Source organism: Pleuronectes platessa, chromosome 10 (genome assembly GCF_947347685.1).
Source record: "Pleuronectes platessa chromosome 10, fPlePla1.1, whole genome shotgun sequence".
Taxonomy (NCBI): domain Eukaryota; kingdom Metazoa; phylum Chordata; class Actinopteri; order Pleuronectiformes; family Pleuronectidae; genus Pleuronectes; species Pleuronectes platessa.
The window spans coordinates 9,285,539-9,303,589 of record NC_070635.1 but is presented as its reverse complement, the minus strand read 5'-3'; the positions used below and the strand labels follow the sequence as shown (position 1 = coordinate 9,303,589).

The following is an 18,051-nucleotide window of genomic DNA, read 5'->3' as shown; positions in this document are numbered from 1 at the left end:
TATATATATACACGTGTATATTGATATGTAATTAAAAATGAATATGGGTTGATGTGTCTACAGCATGTCATCTAGTACTTAACCGACATGATGGGATCGTAGTGCTGCCTGACTTCCTGTGTGTGTGTGTGTGTGTGTGTGTGTGGGTGTGTGTGTGTGTGTGTGTGTGTGTGTGTGTGTGTGTGTGTGAGTGTGTTTGTGAGACACCAGCACTGCATGAAGCCGACCAAATGTCAGAGCACAACTTATCGCTGCACTGAGCACATCACATGTGAGTACTCCTGAAAACACTGTGTGTGTATTTGCTCTGTATTCTTCTGGCTTTAGCTGCTTTAAGGGATTTTCTTACACAGAAAAGACTTGAGTCAGGATTTTAATCTGTTTGTCGACACATAACAACGAAAACTGACAAAATCTCATCGACACGGACAGAAATCCAGGCTGTAGCATTCAAACCTGGTCTCGTTCAAGGCCGTAATTTAAGATTTTAAAAAGTGTCTCATCCCGGTCGCGTCTTTCTTTGTTGTTTGTGTTTTTCCAAATATTGCAAGAATCAAAAGTATGTAGCAGGAGTATTTCTAGTGTTGCCGGGTGACTTGTGATATTCAGCCGGATATTGCAATCAAGTTTAATTAACCTTGGATATTTCACCAGGATGTCTGAGGGTCTGATCCTCTGTGGGACGTGTTTCAGACTTTATTGATCTAATTTGTTTGTAAGTTTTAAAGAGCGATACTAATGTCAACATGCTGCAGGTTTAATAACCATCGACACAGTTGGGATGAAACGTTTCTGCTCTTACGCAAGAAGCCCTCAAACTGACAATCTGTTGTCTCTCTGTATATAAACATGTTATATAGTTTTAAACCCGGTAAGACGTTAACGTTTCTGCTCTTTGTTGTTTGCTCCTGTTCACTGCTGATATCAGCTGTTGCTAAGGGCTAAAGCTCAGTGGCCTCTTGCTGCCACATGCAAAACGCCTGCTGCTGCCTTCAAAGACCAATAATTAAATAATAATTGTAATAATAATTATTAAGTCTTTGATAGAAGCATTTTAAATTAACGTTAACTGCCTTTAAAAGTCTTTCTATTTGGAAATATTACACCAAATTACAATATGTTTTTATTGCAAATAATACACATATTTTTGCAGGAACATACATATAAATATGTATAAACATTGCAAATATTGTTCTGAAGAGAACAGAGTATTCATGGGTTTCATATAACTTCATATTCACTTATGGCTTTATGTTATCAGCTTGAATATGATGTCTTGGACGTGCATTTCTTATGCACTTTTACTGTAGAACCTGTAACATGAATACAGTATAAATTGTGCCAGAATCACCAATTACAAGCTAATGTTATCAATCATTATATATTTAATAATGTTAGTTTGTTGTTGACCTAAACTTTAATGAGCGTAACACAAACGTTCAACGTGACGCGTGGACATCGGCCTCGAAGCAGCAGGAGCCTAATTCAGACGGATCTTTAATTAATTGTAACACTCAGTATAAAACTCTGGTTTCCTCCACTCTGCTCCTGAAGAAACTCAACTGAAAACAACTGATGCTGTAAAAGAGATTTAGGTCGACTCTGTCTCTTGTTTACTTTCCGACTTGCGTCTGATTTCTGTTTTTTCTTTGTCAGGCAAAATTGACAAAACTTCTTTTACGTTTGGGGAATCGCTTATGTTTTCCAAAATAACTATTTTACAGCATTATTAACATTTTCGGTAGTAAAAGTATGACATATTAAAGTAATCTCTAAATATTAAGAAGACATGAAGTAACCTGAACGTATTTGATAAATTACATTTTGCATTTATGGTTGTTTTCTAGTTTTAGCAACCGCTCAAACATCACATTCACTCATTCAGACACATTTACCCAGCGCTTGTATGTGCATTGCTTTTACCACAGTATCTCTCACACACACATCAGGGGCATGGAGCCTCGGATCAAACCGCTAACCCTCTGGTTAGTGGACACCCGCTCTACCCCCTTTAACCACGGCTGTGCCAATATTCCCCCCAATATATTTATATATTTATATTGTGAGGGCTAAGCCTGCAACTCCCAGATATCAGCAGGCACTTGTTAGTTGTTGATACTCGGCCAGAATTATTCTGCAACGATCTTCTTTTCTGGCTTGCTTTGGGGCTTTTTACTCAAATCGGCTCCGTGGGATTACGTTTTAAATAATCTGTCCGGAAAAGAACAGTTTGGCCGTTAAAGACTCCTCGTTTGTCTCGTGAATATGTTTACGATCATTATCCTGCATCGTCCTCCCAGTTAAAGCCCTTTGTACAAATAAGAGCAATGATTCCTGCTCTCTTACACCATCAAACTGGAAAAGCACCACTGTAAACTCAGCGTTTTGGAATATAGACCCCGAATGAAGGAGCGCTTGTTTATACTGCACGGTAAAGACAAGTCGTTTAATGTATGAGTTCCCGTTCCTGGAGAGGCTCCATGTGTGATTATCTTTCTTCTGAAGACGTCTCTGTGGCCCTGGAGGATTGTTTCCTTATGAGAAATAAGGATTCCCTTTCCGTGGCTATTACTCAGTGTTCTTCTTCATCGTTTTGACACAAACACAGTCATCCAAAGTGAAACCGAAATTTCTTAACCAGTGTACGTTCCACCCTCCCACTTGTATTTCCAATAGTTCAATCAGTGAAAAACATCGGGGGAACTGAATTTCCAACATTAGTTAAACAAACTCTTGGAGACGCCTTGCCGCCAATTTGTGTCATGTTAGTTGTTGTTTTTTGTTGGAGGTGAAACACACTCAGCCTGTTGACCTGTGAGTTTTCAACATCACTTTGCATCTGTAGTTTGAGCACAGGTGCCTGTGCTCAAACTACAGATGCAAAGTGATGTTGTTTTACATTGTATTGATTTCAAACAGCTGTCTGTCCACAATCCTTCAAACTACGTGGAGCTGAGAGGTGGTTTCCCGTTCTGTAAACTCCCCTCGTGTGCCGCCTCAGTTCCACGCTGACGGTTTCACGTCAGGGCAGATTCTGTCAGATGCTCGGCATTGAACGATGAAATCAAATAAGCTGCAGCTGTCTTATCTGTAGACGTGAATCTGCAGATGACGTGTTATCGTGAGCTGATTGTGATTTGCAAAAGCTTTCTTACAAATCGGAGAGTTTAGTCTAATTAGGTGCACATTGTTTCAGCCTTTATTAATACAATTCTGGTGCAGATGAGCGTGAAAATCACTTTTCAGTCAGTCCCTATTGTCTTCACAGACAATAGGGACTAGAGAGATGTTTCAATGCATCTCTAATGGAGAAGACGAGGAGACAAAATGCACAGTCTGTTCTCCATGGGAAAATACTGAAGTTCATATGAAGTGTCGTTTATTTCAAGCAGCAGAGTGTTGTTGAAGATGATGTTGAAGGAAGGAATCCGTGGACCCAGTACTTGCAGTATAACAAAGTCTATATCAAGAAGTTACAGGTCAGGACGAGCTCTAGAAACTCGGAGACTTCACAAACCAAACTGTGAAAATCTGCCTTGTCAATGCCTGACAAGGCTTCTTATAGGCGAGATGATCCCCCCAACACTAGAGATAAAATGACATCACACATTGGGCTTCTGACTAAATAATGTCTCTTAACTTAAGTTGAAGACACCTGCTAAAGAACATTCTGTCTTTACCCATCCATGAGCAGGTCAGAGATTATTCCAAAAAGGGAGAGAACTGAGAAAAGCATATGGAATAGTATTTAAAAAGTCCCATGAGAATTTAGGAATCCAGGCGCCATAGATATAAACATGTCATTCTGATGCAGAACCATGTTAAAAATATCTATTAGCTGAATATACGACAGAAGCAAAATAAACTTGGACTAATCCAGAGGAACCTCTTCTAATTCTCCTTCTTGTAAATCCCCTCCTCCTCTTCCTTGATCAGTCTTTTCTTGCCGAGCCGCAGCAGTGTTCTTAAGAATAAGATGATCTCAAATATTTACAGGAATGCTGCATCTACACAAACATTCGATTCCTCGGTACGTGGGAGCCGTGCAGCAGTTTTTCCGACGGTGAACCAGCGTCATCGCTCAACTCATTAGTTTAAACCTAATCACAGCTTCACAGTCACAGTTTGGCTGCTCGACTCATGCTGAGCCTGTGATGCTGTTTTCCTATAAAAGAAGCTAAAAATAACTTCACACACATCAGGCCCTTGCCAGTAAAACACCAACAAGTCTCGATATCACAACTATTCCAACGACACCAGGCGTCTTCTGAGCGATGCTTGAAATCCACGTCCAAAAGGAAAATAATCCTATTTTCCCGTATCCACGCTGCAGGCTGCAAACAGTGCAGTGACGGCAGATAAGTAAATACCCTACAAACCAGTGGTGTGCGTGGGCGATGGAGGTGGAGTGGTGAGTGGGAGAGAAACACACGAGAAACATTTCTGTTGTCATCGACTGTTTCACAACCCCGAGGATCCACCAGCAGCTTGAATGAAGTCCCCCGCATGACAGACACGTTTTCAGGCGTTGAGCAGAATGTCACTTGTTTCTGATTTCAACATAATTTCCACTGACATTTGGTTTATATCTGAACCATCACAACTGTAACTATAATACAGTGTGAGCACGGTGTCTTCACGTCTTCTCAGGGCCTCGCACATCCTCTGGTGTTTCGTCTTCCTGCCTTGCTTCAGTCTCCAACTATACATATTATAATATCTAACAATTCAACATCAAATCTGCAAATTGATTCAAGGTAAACTCGTAAAAGATCAGTACTATCAATTGCCATTTGCTGAGTACCCCTAATAAACTTCCATGCGATACCTGATCCGAGTCGCGTCAGGTAGATTTCATCAGTAATGGTGAACACATCAACTCCCATGATCCCACGCTGCTTCACGATGTCATCACACTCAGTCTCTTTGCCATCGATATGATTGACAGACGCCTGATGGCCGAAGTTACGTTCGAGCCCTTTTCAGACATGAACTCCGGAGAACGTTTGAACAATTGGGTCCAGACTTTCTCCGGAGGTTTGCCTTTCACACATGAAGAATGCGTTGCGTTTTTATTTACACAGCATCAGCTCTTATCACCGAAACCTCTCTTGACATCTTCCTTGGTGATTTTCCACGTCTTTGGCTCAGATGTTCGATCCTCCTGATGAGATTATTCAAATCTTTTTAGTTTTTAAATGTTTGCCTCCATTCTTCAGAGTTTTCACTACAGAGGGCCGGCAGGAGAAGGTCCGGAGCCTCTTACTGAGACATTTACGTTCTCCCATGCAGCCCCTCCGGAGAATATCCGAGTTTAGAGAATGAAAGCAGCTACATTGTTCATTTAAGATTGTTATAAAACACAGAGCTTCAGGGAAACCCTCTGTGGGAGAGGACAAAGGACGAGGGCACAAAAGATACATATGAAAATAAGTGAATCATCGTTGATTCTTGCTCGCAGCCCACACCTTCTGTCGTTTTCAGTCACGATATCACACACGTCCTGGTTAGCTGTGTGACTAATGAGGGAGTCCTCACTTTCAGGTGTTTTCCATCAAAATCTCTGCGAGAAAACCCAGAGAGAAGGAAAGAGTCAAATTTAAAATCTATTCTACGTCTTATATTGACGGCTTCTATCCAGATGTCGCCTCAGGAGAATATCCATCGACACGAGGCCCAGCAGAAGTAGAAGTTTCTGTGTGGCAGCTGTGACTTTGGAGGTTTTGTTGTGAGGAGTGAACAGAGAGCGGGTTTCATCCGGAGCTCAGAGGGAACAGAAGCAGGTGTGAGGCCTTCATGTACAGAGGCAGGCGGAGGAAACCTCAGAGACACACATGAGACGTGTTTGTTTTGTCCTTGTTGTGGTTCACGTCTCTAAACCACCTCCACACTTGTTCATGCAGTTCACGTCCCTTAAAGATCCCTGTAGCTGCTGGTAGTTAGCAAACTGTCCTCAGGCAGATCATCTCAGCTCTGGATGAAGAGATGTTTTGTTATAATGACTAAAAATTTGTGTTTTCAACGCAGTCAATTCGTCGGCATTTGAGATATTTTGTTCTTCTAACCTCTTAAACGTCATTTTGAAAATCAATAAGCTGATTTTAACGCTATTTTCTTAAATGTTGCTGAAAAGAAACAAAAATTATTAACCAGATGTCGACTGTGGCTGCCAATCCACTCTTATTCAACTGCTTTTACCTTTTCAGAAACTGTCAGATCATGGGATAGGTTTTAAAGATGTGTACTCTCAGTGTTAAAACTATACTGAATGTCCCTCAGTAGCGTGCATACCTCTGCCAAGGCCCCACAGTCAGCTTGAATTCACACAATCATCGATATCAGTCTCTTAACTGTGCCTGATTTTTTTATATCGAGATCCCTTGAATTATTCCCTGGGAATATGAAGGAAACAATCCTGGAATTTAAACGTTTGATCTAGCAAAGGTTAAATCACGGACCAACACCATCATTGAACTTCTTTTGTTCAATCTTGCTTACAAACCAACAAACAGACAGACAGGGGGGTGGGGGGGTGATACTACCAGTGATTCTGTAACATTAACAGTCCCTGTAATGATAGATCTAACTTCAGTTAGGATGATAACAAGCTATTCAACACAAAAACTCAAACGGCAGCCCGAGCGGACTGAGATCCACGGATGTTCTGCTGCTGAGACTTTACAGCGGGATCGGAGATAAGCACCGGCAGATGTTTGGCTGTTGAGCAGGTGCACAATAAGTAATAAGAGAATTACTGGGACCTGCAGAGAGTAAAATGATCTGTACACAGGATGACTGACAATTGATTTTTCTCCATTTCAACAAAAACACGACACGGGAGGATTGAAACACTGATTTTACAGTGAACCCGATGAGATGGAAATTCATCTTGAGATTTGAAATAATGAAATTCTCAGACTGGAGCTGCTTTTGAGTCTTACAATAATAACAATAATAAGCTCTGCGGAGTTTATACAACAAGCATGGGTGTTAAAAATGGAACAACTGGTTGCAAGTTAACAAAAAGCCAGAACTTATAGAAAGAGGCGTTTCATAAGCATTGATATGAAAAATAGACAAGCCAGAACTAATGGAAAGAGGTTATTCATAAAACGTAATATGAAAAAAGATATGAAATCTTCATCTGTGTCCGTCCGCTGGAGCAAACTCCCTGTTTGCCAAGGCCACAGCAGATAGACACCTGGTCAGTTTTCCCTCACAGCGACTTTAGGCCCATTAACCTAACTGGACTATGTGTTGCTGCAAAAGCTGAAGATTATTATGATAAATGCTAAAAATACAGATACAGATTTTTGAAAAATTCATGGAGCAGGGTCCATTGAGAGCGTTATCATAGGAAGCAGTTTAGATCAGGGCTATATTTAGTTAAAAATGTTCTTTCTTACATCCATCCGAGTGCACACACCTCCACTTTGTAAAGGCCAGACTGTCCGACATGCGTCTGTCTTCCTCTTAAAGTTGAAAAACTGGATATAAGTTAACTGGGTCTTCATCAAAATGTAATGGGTACTTGAACCAAGCAAATCGGTTCCGTTCATTTTGAGTAATGTTACGGCCAAACAAACAAACAGACCTGTGTGAGTTTGTTGAAGCACAAGAATGTCGCCATTCGTTTGGTTTAATCTGACTAATTTGAGTTTTATCATCAAATACTAATTAATCAGGAGACAATAACGAGTTCAGATTAAAACATCAGTGGATCCGCTTCCACAAACTGTCGGGTTTCATTCGTATCATTAACAAACTCGCACAGAGCAGAATTTGATGAAACCTTCAGATTTCTACTCTGAATTCTCTTCAAATCATCAAAGATCCAAACACGGTCTGCCGAGGTGAAGTGTCACAAAAGAAGCACATAAAGTTTTCAGTCAGTCGCATGGTGACACATTGTGATGGAGCTTTAACGGAGCGATAATGTACCAGTATTTTACACTGAGGAAAAGTAAGTTACGTAATTTTAAAGCTCCTCAAAAGGTAATTTAAGATTTTAAGACGGAGATACTTTAGACTTTTTAAATATATATATACATTATTTAGGTTGTTTTAATATTTAAACAAATGAAAGAGCAGTTTTTTTTACAGTGTTAATGCGTATTCATCATGCTGAGAAGTTTCAAAGAAGAAACTATACTGATGCACGTCTTCGATACTTGCTTCCTATAGAAGACATGCGTAGTTGAAACAGAAATAAATGATTGTTACCATTAAACAAGACAATGTCCTGAAATAAACGATGTCTACAGAGAAAGTAGATTAATGTGTGAGGAGACGCACAGGGACTGGTCATGGAGTTGAGAGAAATCATATAAGATGAAATGTGTTGCTCTGTAAGATTTAAATTCTCCTGATATATTTATTTTACCACATATCGATATATATTAAAGTTCCATCTCTCTCAGCATCTGTCCCAGCAAAATACTTTCCTTTACCGGTTTAAGAATTCGCTACACAGGAGAGCAGTTTAAGAGTTCAGTGGTTTCTCTTGAAGCAAAGACGTAAATGCAGGTTCACTGTGTACAAATACATTAAATGTTTAAATAAAATAAATAAAAAATCTACTGAGCCATTAAAATAAATAAATTAGGACGTAAACCGACCGTGTGCAAACTAGAGCACAATAAAAAAAGATAGTGAGTTCAGTGGGACTCCTTCATGTTATTAGCCAGCGACTCCTATGACAATTAAAAAAAATATTTGTTCGGTTTGTTGTTTATTTGTGAGTCCGATAACATGCTGGCTAAATTATGTCGACCGACTGATGGGCTTTATTTTTGAATCGTCCAATAATATAATGTAACATATATGTTTTTTGTCCTAATTTAAAGATGAACTGTTTTAAGATGGTAAAGAAAGGTTCAGTGATCTTGCTCTCGTCCTCTGTAACAACCAATCAAAGGTCAGGATTTTGACTTTGGCCTGATCAACAGCTCTGCGTTTCTTTCTCTAGACCAATCGGTGGTGAGGGAGGTGCAACAGCTCTTAAAAGGGTTCGTTTGATAAATATTCATCATTTCCTCCTGACACCAGATCAGTGAACATCGAGGGACATCTCAGCGACGACAATTGTAAGTATAATGATTTCTTTTACATTTTTACCTTGTGTTCATATGACTGATAATATAAAAACACTTACCAGAGTACACCATCTGTTTATTTTCTTTCTCTCCAAACTGATAATTTTTTTTTATCCAAATCATAAACAGCACAATCATTAACAGCAGGCCCAGCCGGGCTGAGATGTCGTAGACAGTTTTATATTTTCATTTTTCTAATGTAGCTACAAAACAAGATGAATGGATCAACAGCACTCACCGAGAATACTTTGATTTAAACGGACAGGCAATATTGAGATTTTAAACATAAAGATATTAACAACAAATTTCTTTAAAATTTATTTTTATAAATTTCTCATTACGCACAAATTCATTGTTGTATTTGTTGAATCTCTTTATTCTTTCTTTGAGCTTTGTCACAAATATTCAGTCGTTATGCACTCGGCAGCTGACCGCTACAAAGAGGACAACCGCTATACATACAACTTTACAAATTATAAATCTAAACTTTGATTATATAGTAATAGTAAAACTGAATTTTATTTGAAATTGATCTTTGCATAGAGTACAAAAAAATCCATAGATACATCAACTAAATCCTGTTATTCTGGCTTTCTGAATAAGAGTAAAACTGCACCGAAAAAAACTATTTCTGTTCAAACTGCAGCTTTTGCAGCATAATTTATTGAGGAGTGAATTTAAGAAAGTAAGAAGATGTTAAACTTGATCCAGCAGGACTTTAAAGAATAAAAAAAAAACAGATACACTCTAGTAGAGAAAAATATATCCGAGTAGTTCTTCTCTTGTTTTTTCTTCTTTCTCTTTGCGCTCCTCCTCCCCTCGTTCACCTATCCCTTGGGTTTGGCCTCACCCCGCCCCCCCCCCCCCCCATGTTGACAACAGACACCATCCTCTGACTTGTTTCTGGGTTACAGCTCCACAGGTGGGATGACGGTTTTGTCTCGATTCAACTTTTTTTTTTCTTACAAACTCAGAGTTATCGCAGTTGTAAGAAATGACACAACGTTATTTATTTTCTTTCATCGTTCCAATCGGACATGTTGACATATGGATTAAAGTCAAGTGTTTAAAATCCTTGATCTTATCCTGTTATACTTGAAACTTACACAAACCATTTGCTCTGAGTCTTTCCTCTTAGATACACACATCACCTCAGATATGAATGTTTCCTGTTGCTTATCTTGAGGCACTGACATGAATCGTTATAAATTGAACCAAAAACATGCACCTTATTTAAAGGTTGAGGCCCCGCACACATGATAGTAGCTTTTTAAAACCATGAGCCGAATTTGATCAATATACTATGATTAATGTTGGTGTACCTACAATAAATAATAATTTGTTACCTTTATAAATTAAAAATATATATCCTGATTATCACGGTGCATATTATTGCATTAAGTTGTGACGGAGACTTTTGCTGACAACTTCTTATATTATATTTTATGTATTTATTGAAACACTGGCAGTAATGACATGACAGGATATTAGGGGAGAGAGAGATGGACGGACTCGAACCAGGGACGCTGCATTCACGGTCTCTCGATACATCCACCACGGAGCCCCAGCTTTAATATCTTTGTGCCACAAATATATTAATCAGAACCCTGGACCATAATTAATTTTTACATATTGTTCGAAAAAATACTCAAAAGACGCAAAGCTTATACTTTCCATTTTATTTAATTTATATATTTCTTTGTTAGTTCTTGTTATTTTTTAAGACCACAAACCAGATGCTAACACGCATTGCGCCCCTTCACCTGTTTATACAGCGTTCTGCATTAAATGGTGCCAAATAAATAAATAAACAACCATCTGCATCAACTTTTTACGTAACATTTTATTTCATCTTTTTGTGACAAAGGCTCTCGACTCATTGAATTCACCTCAAACTTAAAACACTTGACCAGACCTTACTTGTAAAACAATGAATAAAGTTGTGCTTCAGTTGTTTTGAAAAAAAATGTCATTTATTTTGATTCAAGGAGGAAGTAGTCAAAACTTGAATTGAAATGAATCTGCACATTTTCTCGTAAAGGGTCAAATCAATATAAAAGCAGTATGAAAAATCTTTGAAACGATTTTTGTGCACATACTGTGTTCACCATGGAGACATAAGAGACGTGTGGGGGCAGGGAGATGACGGAGCCATATAGGGAAAGAAAAAGATACATCTATCTTAAACCACAGTATATCTGTGCTGCCGGGGCTGTGGTGTCTTTTTTCTGTCTGTTTAAGCGTGGAGAGATCCGTCTTTCGTGGAACAGCAGAGGAAGAGAGGGGGTGTGAGAGGCAGGGAGGGGTGGGGCAGGGGGGGGGGGGGGGGGGATTGGGATACGAATCTGCACCTTAACTAAATCAAGGCCCACCACAACCCAGCGTACGCTCCGACTCTCTTCCCTCCATCGTTTGTCTGTGTCTTTTCATCCAAAGCCCAACCACAGGCCGCCTACTCTCAACCCTCTGAACTTCTCTTCTTTTATCTTCTTAAATCTCTAAATCTGAGACCACCACAGACCCCTCTCTGCTTCCTGCTGAGGGGTTTTACTCTGCAGCGAAATTTCATATAGTGTATCACACAGAACGATATATAAGCAGGGATATATCTATGATAAAATATTTTTTTTTTTTGAACTGCTGCTTTTCTAAATTATTCTGTTAAATCTTAAATAAAGTGTTCACATAATTTTTTGGTCTATACCTTTGCCAACTCCCTTAATCAGATCCCTTCTTTGAAAAAATAATCTTGAATCATCAGTAATTAGTACTTTTGGCTCTACATGCTCCTTGTTGGAGATAAGAAATGTAATGCTACGCAGACGACACACAGTTGTATATTCACGCCCTGTTACTGAGCATTTTTTAACAGACTCCTTAAAGAGTATTACAACTTCAGAGAATCTATATGAACGTGTTTCCTGGATGTTTCTAAACTGCCTGTTTTTTCAGACTTGTGATCGTGATGGAGAAGTTTGTCCTCATCCTCTTACCTGCCCTCATCTCAACATCAGGTTCGATGTCCTGATTCCAACTGATTGGTTTATTTTAACTTGGGGCATGGTATTTGTTTTAACACATAACACCCCTCTCACTGTCTTAGGTGCCAAGAAGTCTGTTTATGCTCAGGTAGGAGAGGATGTCGTCCTAAAGCCTCCAGTGATTGACAGTTCAAATAGATATGTGTACTGGACGTTTCAAAAAGAGGACGGCCTTGAACTTGCCTGGAGCAATCACTTGGGTGGAAAAAAAGTCGCTGAAGGTAAACAATGCGTTAACTTATTCATTGGTGTAATAACCTATTTGTAGCATCAAATGATCTTAATTGAATGTGATTCTGACAATTACAATCAGTATTTCTTGCCTTGCAGTTGAACCCTGGAAAGATAAGTTGACCATGTCTGGCGACTCACTGTTCATCAAAAAGGTCCAACCAGAGAACTTTGGGACGTTCTTTTGTAAAATTCAATCTGAAATCCATTCCATCGAACTTATCAAACTCGACGGTAAGAGTGAAAACAAAGAGACGTGTTCTGCTCAGTCATGAAATGTTCTCTCAGGAGAGGGCTATTATACTTTATGTTGTTTTAAACATACTCCAGAGGCAGATGTTTTTATGGTGAAATTACTAATGATTGAGCGTAACGTTTTTTTGCTCTCCTTAATTTCTGTCCTAGTGAGTGTGAGCCCAGCCCATCCTCTGCTGCCTGGAGAATCTCTGTCACTGTCCTGCACCGTAGATTCTCCCAAGAAGCCTGCGATCCACTGGCTGAATCCCAGACGCGAGAAGAAAGGCCAGGGAACAGTCGCTGTGAGAGTCACAAGCCAAGACAATGGCATGTGGACCTGTGTAGTGGCAGAAGAAAAACAGGTCGAAATGCCTGTAAAAGTTACGGGTGAGTTACTGTGAAAGCACAAGATTGAATTTCACAGAAGTCATCCCTCGTTCTGATGAAAACTTTATTTCTCTTTTTGTTCTCATTTCAGGCCTTTCTCCAACTCCTGTACTTCCTCACTACACGTCTACATCCTCACGCTTCGCCGTCCCCTGTTCGATTCCTCCTCCCTTCACCTGGGAACAGATCAAAACTAAGGGTGTCCAGGAAGTTCACTGGCAATTCTTCCCCGCAACATCATCAGGCCTCAATTCCGCCCAGAGGCTCTTCTCCCTCTCACTGGACTCGCTGAGCTGGAAGGAAGACCAACCCCGAGATCTGAGGCCTGCATCAGACCCCAAAACAGGAAATCTGGAGCTGACCAGAAAGCTGGGCAGAGTGGACGACAGAGGGGACTACGTGTGCACTATGAAATTTAAAAATGGCCTGACCCTGAACAGGACGGTACACGTGGAGGTGTTGCAAAGTAAGTCTAAGTGAATTGCATGGCACAAGCCCAGCTCTGTGTTATCCTCACATCTGTCGAGTGAGTATTAGTTTGTTTGCGTCCTTCTAATTGTCATTCATGACAAAGTCGGAGACAATTACTCGTTTGCCACCTCTCTGCTTCTGCTCTCTTGCACCAAGCGAGTGTTTAATCTATCTGCTGCAGAGTTTATTTGAAAATGTCCCTGTGTGACTTTTGTCTAATTCAATGGTTAATACACTAGTCTGGCTCCACTTGTTTTAATAGAGTATAACGAGCTGTCCCTCTGCCAGAGGAATGTGATAAAACAACATGTTTTAATTGGACTTAACATTTAACATTAGTTTTTTTCCCTAAAGTCCACTGATCTGATGGATTAATTCATTTGCTCCTGGACTTTGTTGTAGCGTGATCTCACTGGAGTCCAGCTGCAGCATTTCATGGTCTCTCTTCAGCTTTGTTGGGGATTTACCTCCATCTACCAAACCAAATTAAATGTTGCACGTATTTAAAAGACTGTTGATTTGTGTAATTCAGGAGCTTATTTAACACGACTCAGGTTTGGTTTGTTTAGTGATGTCCAAGCCAGTTAGAAATAAACAACATGAAATCACTTGGAAACATTAACCTTTCACATTCTAATCTGATTATAAGTGGTAAAAGTGATGACTTATAAATAGTTTTATGTTTTTCGGAGTGTTTGTTTATATCAAGAAACACAAAAAATACAAAGAAACACACACACAATACATAAAGAAATTATTTTAATAATATAAAGAAAAGAAAAACTGGGGACTCTCCCAGCTCATCCCCTGGATCGACCCTTAAGGTTCATTAAAAGTACATTTCAAGCCTCTATATGTTCCTATTGTTTTTTTATGTAAAGTGGTTGGGAGAAAGATGCTGTTTGCAGTGCAATGCTTTATATTTCTTAAACATATTATGATTGTTCATATTAAGTTTCTCCAGCAGAAGCAGCAACAGAAGACTTAAAGATATTAAAATGTGAAAAAGACGTCAGCTTCAGAATGGACAACTGTAGACTGATTGTTTCTTCCCTTGCTCCCCAGTCGCCTCCTCACCGGGACCACACCTCCTCACTGGCCAGCAGCTCAACCTGACGTGCAGCGTGGGCCAACCGCTGCCCTCTGACCTCCAGCTGCAGTGGAACCGACCTAAACGATCAGCCCAGCCTGGCCAGAACTCTGACCAGCACACTGCCCGTCTCACCATCCCAGAAGTGAGCACGGACGATGGAGGACTTTGGGTGTGTGGGCTGTGGCAGGGTGAGAAGCAGCTGACGTCGGCTGTGATAACGTTGACGATAGGTGAGCACAGGAAGCGAGAGCCGAGCAGGAAATATGACATCAGCGTGACCTTGTGGCCACAGTTTTGAAACTACAGAAACTTGGTTTTACACGGTGCGTTCTCTACAGTATCCTGTTTGACGACTGTCCTCCTCCTCGTGTTTGCAGATCCCAAAGTGAGTGTGTGGACGCTGGTGATGGCGTGCAGCGCTGCAGCCGTCGTGATCCTCCTCCTCCTCATCCTGGCTCTCGTCCTCCACCGACGCAGACGTGTACAGTCAAATAATTTCTACATCTTTTTTCGTTAGATCACAATGGGCCATTAATGTGGCATTAAAAGTTAACTCTCAATCTCTCTGTGTCTGTCTCACTCTGTGGCTGACATTAGCGGAAGATGAGACACCTCAGGCATCAACTCTGCCGATGCAAAAAGTACGTACTAACCATTTCCTGGACTGATGAAATGGCTCCGAACGCACATTTACACTCACTCACACTCATCCGCGTTGGCAATTGAATAACAAGTGCAGCCATAAGGTGTTTTTATGAAGATGCACCAATAAAATAAGCATCTAAACTTCAAAACCTGTGACTCTCTGTTTCAGACCCAAGCCCAAAGGATTCTACAGAACATGATATCTCCCAGAAAGACATTTCCAACAGGACACGGCCACCGATTGAATTTCTAGATAAGATGGATTTTTCTGTCGTATCTACTAAACTGTGAAGCTGTGTGAGCTGCGAGAGATGAAGGTCTGAAAGTTTGAATCAAAGTTCAGTCTTCGCTGAGATGCCAGATGAGACTCAGAAAGAAAAGTGTATTTTACAGTTGTATATATCAACCAGGCTGGACTGTGTTTAATTCCTTATCTTCAATTCAATTGTTTCTCTTTTTTTATGATAATACCTAGCTGTTTCTTTTTATATGTTGGATTCAGTATATTTAGTATTATTTGAGTATTTTTTAATTTCCATGTCATGTATGTTCTTTATGATGCTCCTTTGAAAGGCTTGGTTACCTGCTGCAATAAAAACTTAACACATTTATTTTATCTGTACACAGAAATTTATATTTTATTACTTAAACTAAAACAGGGTCCTGAGTAAATCAGCTTTTTTGGTGAGTGGCCCTGCAGTGGTTTGGAGGTTGGGGTGGAGGCTGGTGTCAGTGGAGTGGGGTGGATGCCATCTGACAGATCCGAGGATACTTGAAGGAGCAGGGAACATCGTACCACTTCTGAGAGCGGCTGTCTACCACGGCACAGTCCTCGCCCTCTGGCCCGCCCGACTTGTGGTTGTCTGGCTCTGATTTCAAGGTGTCCCAATATCTTCAAATGGGGAAGAAAGAAAAAAGATACAATTATAGCCCTGCAGTTGTAGGCCACCGTATAATACCGTATATAAACCTCTGGAATATATGATGTATTTTTAAGTGTGTGATACCTAAACCAAGGCCTTCATCATAAGTCTATAACTCCTACAGCTCTCTCTCTCTCTCTCTCTCTCTCTCTGCAGATGTTGCAGCTGCTTGGAAGGTTATGAGTCATTAAACCCATAACTCAGCTGCTTGTTCGTGTAGAAACAGCATTTGAATCATTTCAAACTCACGGGTTATTAAGTGTTGAGTTGTCGACCCATTTCCATTCTCCCTCTTTCTCAAAGTCAGACAGTCCGATCCAGTAGTTTGTGTAGAACCCTCCGAACCTTATGCTTTCTTTTTCCACAGCATCCTAAAAGGTGTTCCACTCAAATTTAAAAACTTTTAGAAAACGAATACATTGAAATGCTAAAGAAAAGCATAAACAGTTTACAAACACACGTACGTGCTGTCCCATTGTGGTCAGAATGGCAAGATGTCCGCCTTTTAATGCACAGATATTTGTACTGGTAAGCCAGTCCTGCCTGTCAGGGCTGATTTGGAAGCACTGATCTGCCACCTGAAACCACCCGGCAGGACACTCGGAGGTGTTGAGCCCTGTGAGGAGAGGAAAAAAGGAAATGATCAGACAACTACAAAGTTAGTTTAACAGAATGAGGCAGAACACGTGCAACCTCAGAACAAAGTATATTAACAAATGATTGTGTATTTGGGCACAAAGGAGGTTAAACCTTTCAGAGACAAAAAATTCAATAAACAATTTGCTCAAGCTTATCAAGCTGCTTTTAATCCATGTGGACTCATTAAGTGTGATGATTGTGTTGCCATATATTTGTGCTGCATGTTGTCCAATATATCATTTCATATTTCAGAAAGACATGGACCTATGAGTCTTAAAATAAAGCTTAACTAACTATCACCATCTGCTGGAGCCTGGAAGAGGAGAGCACACTACCTGGTGCTGAGCAGTTGGTCGCCAGGTCGGAATACTGTTCAAGCAGGAGTCTGTAGCGATTCTTCAGAGAGTCGAATCTCAGCTTCAGCTCTTCCAGCTCCTCCTCTGGAGCATCAGCGGCCTGAGAGACGGCGCCGCAAACCAACAGGCCCATGAAAACAGACAGCAGGACGCGGCCTCTGATTCCCAGGGCACCTTGTTAGACGGATAGCAGAAGGTAGAAATATATGACATTAGCGCACAGGCAAACAGACCCAACATACACGCACATCCCCTCCTGCACACTTTGTAATTGGTTTACCTTTGGATTTGATGAGGCTCATTGTGGCTGTCGACCTGCAGGATATCACAGATTCTCCTCTATCTCTCTCTCTCTCTCTGCCCTCTGGGTGTTTTATAGAGCGGTTTGTGTACAAAGAGAACGTAAAGTACAGATTGCACAAATCTTCCAAACAGATCGGCCTCCCATCTGACAAAACCTGGTAAAACCTAATGTTGCAATATTGGAAAGCCAAACCATCGATAAGCCGCCGGATCAGATTCGATAAACAAACATTTGCAGTTCGGCGTGATTTACCATTGAATGAGCAAAGTTCCTTGGCAAAGATGGAGGCCTAAAAATTGCGATTCAGCATTTATCGGTGTAGTGCGTTGTTCAGAGTTATTTGTATTCTCTACGTTAGCAGAGCAGCTGCAACAATATGACCTCTACACCACAACACACACAGACACACACACACACACACACACCAGATGCCCACTCTGTGGCTCCAAAAAACTGTCAACATGTTGTTGTTTTTTTTGACATGTCCCATTTATTATTTTTTTCTTGGCAGCTTATTCCCGCAGCCACTGTCAGCTCTTGTACTTCTCGAGGTTTTATTATTCAAACCAAAACTAATTAAAGCAGAGGAGGACTGGGCCGTTGTTTATCTCTGAGTGTGTTTCAGGGAG

General features: G+C 40.5%; 2 protein-coding genes across 3 annotated transcripts; one reads left to right on the top strand and one right to left on the bottom strand.

Moving 5' to 3' along the window:
- Positions 1-157: 157 nt before the first annotated feature.
- Positions 158-17,273, top strand: LOC128449611 (T-cell surface glycoprotein CD4). 2 transcript variants are annotated; one of them, XM_053432871.1, is made up of 11 exons: positions 158-271; positions 8,969-9,086; positions 12,048-12,109; positions 12,199-12,357; positions 12,467-12,601; positions 12,773-12,991; positions 13,083-13,457; positions 14,528-14,785; positions 14,933-15,036; positions 15,153-15,196; positions 15,370-17,273. In XM_053432871.1, exons 3-11 carry the CDS (start codon positions 12,061-12,063, stop codon positions 15,398-15,400), a joined length of 1,374 nt encoding a protein of 457 aa, XP_053288846.1. In that variant the 5' UTR covers positions 158-271; positions 8,969-9,086; positions 12,048-12,060; the 3' UTR covers positions 15,401-17,273. The 2 variants fall into 2 exon arrangements, with proteins under 2 accessions (XP_053288846.1, XP_053288845.1); XM_053432870.1 differs by having other exon boundaries at positions 15,153-17,273.
- LOC128449613 (galactose-specific lectin nattectin) lies at positions 15,808-17,554 on the bottom strand. Its single transcript, XM_053432872.1, has 5 exons — positions 17,399-17,554; positions 17,098-17,292; positions 16,588-16,739; positions 16,373-16,494; positions 15,808-16,092 (listed from the first exon to the last, which is right to left on the bottom strand). The coding sequence occupies exons 1-5, from the start codon at positions 17,418-17,420 to the stop codon at positions 15,930-15,932; spliced, it is 654 nt and encodes a 217-aa protein (XP_053288847.1). The 5' UTR covers positions 17,421-17,554; the 3' UTR covers positions 15,808-15,929.
- Between the last annotated feature and the right edge of the window lie 497 nt (positions 17,555-18,051).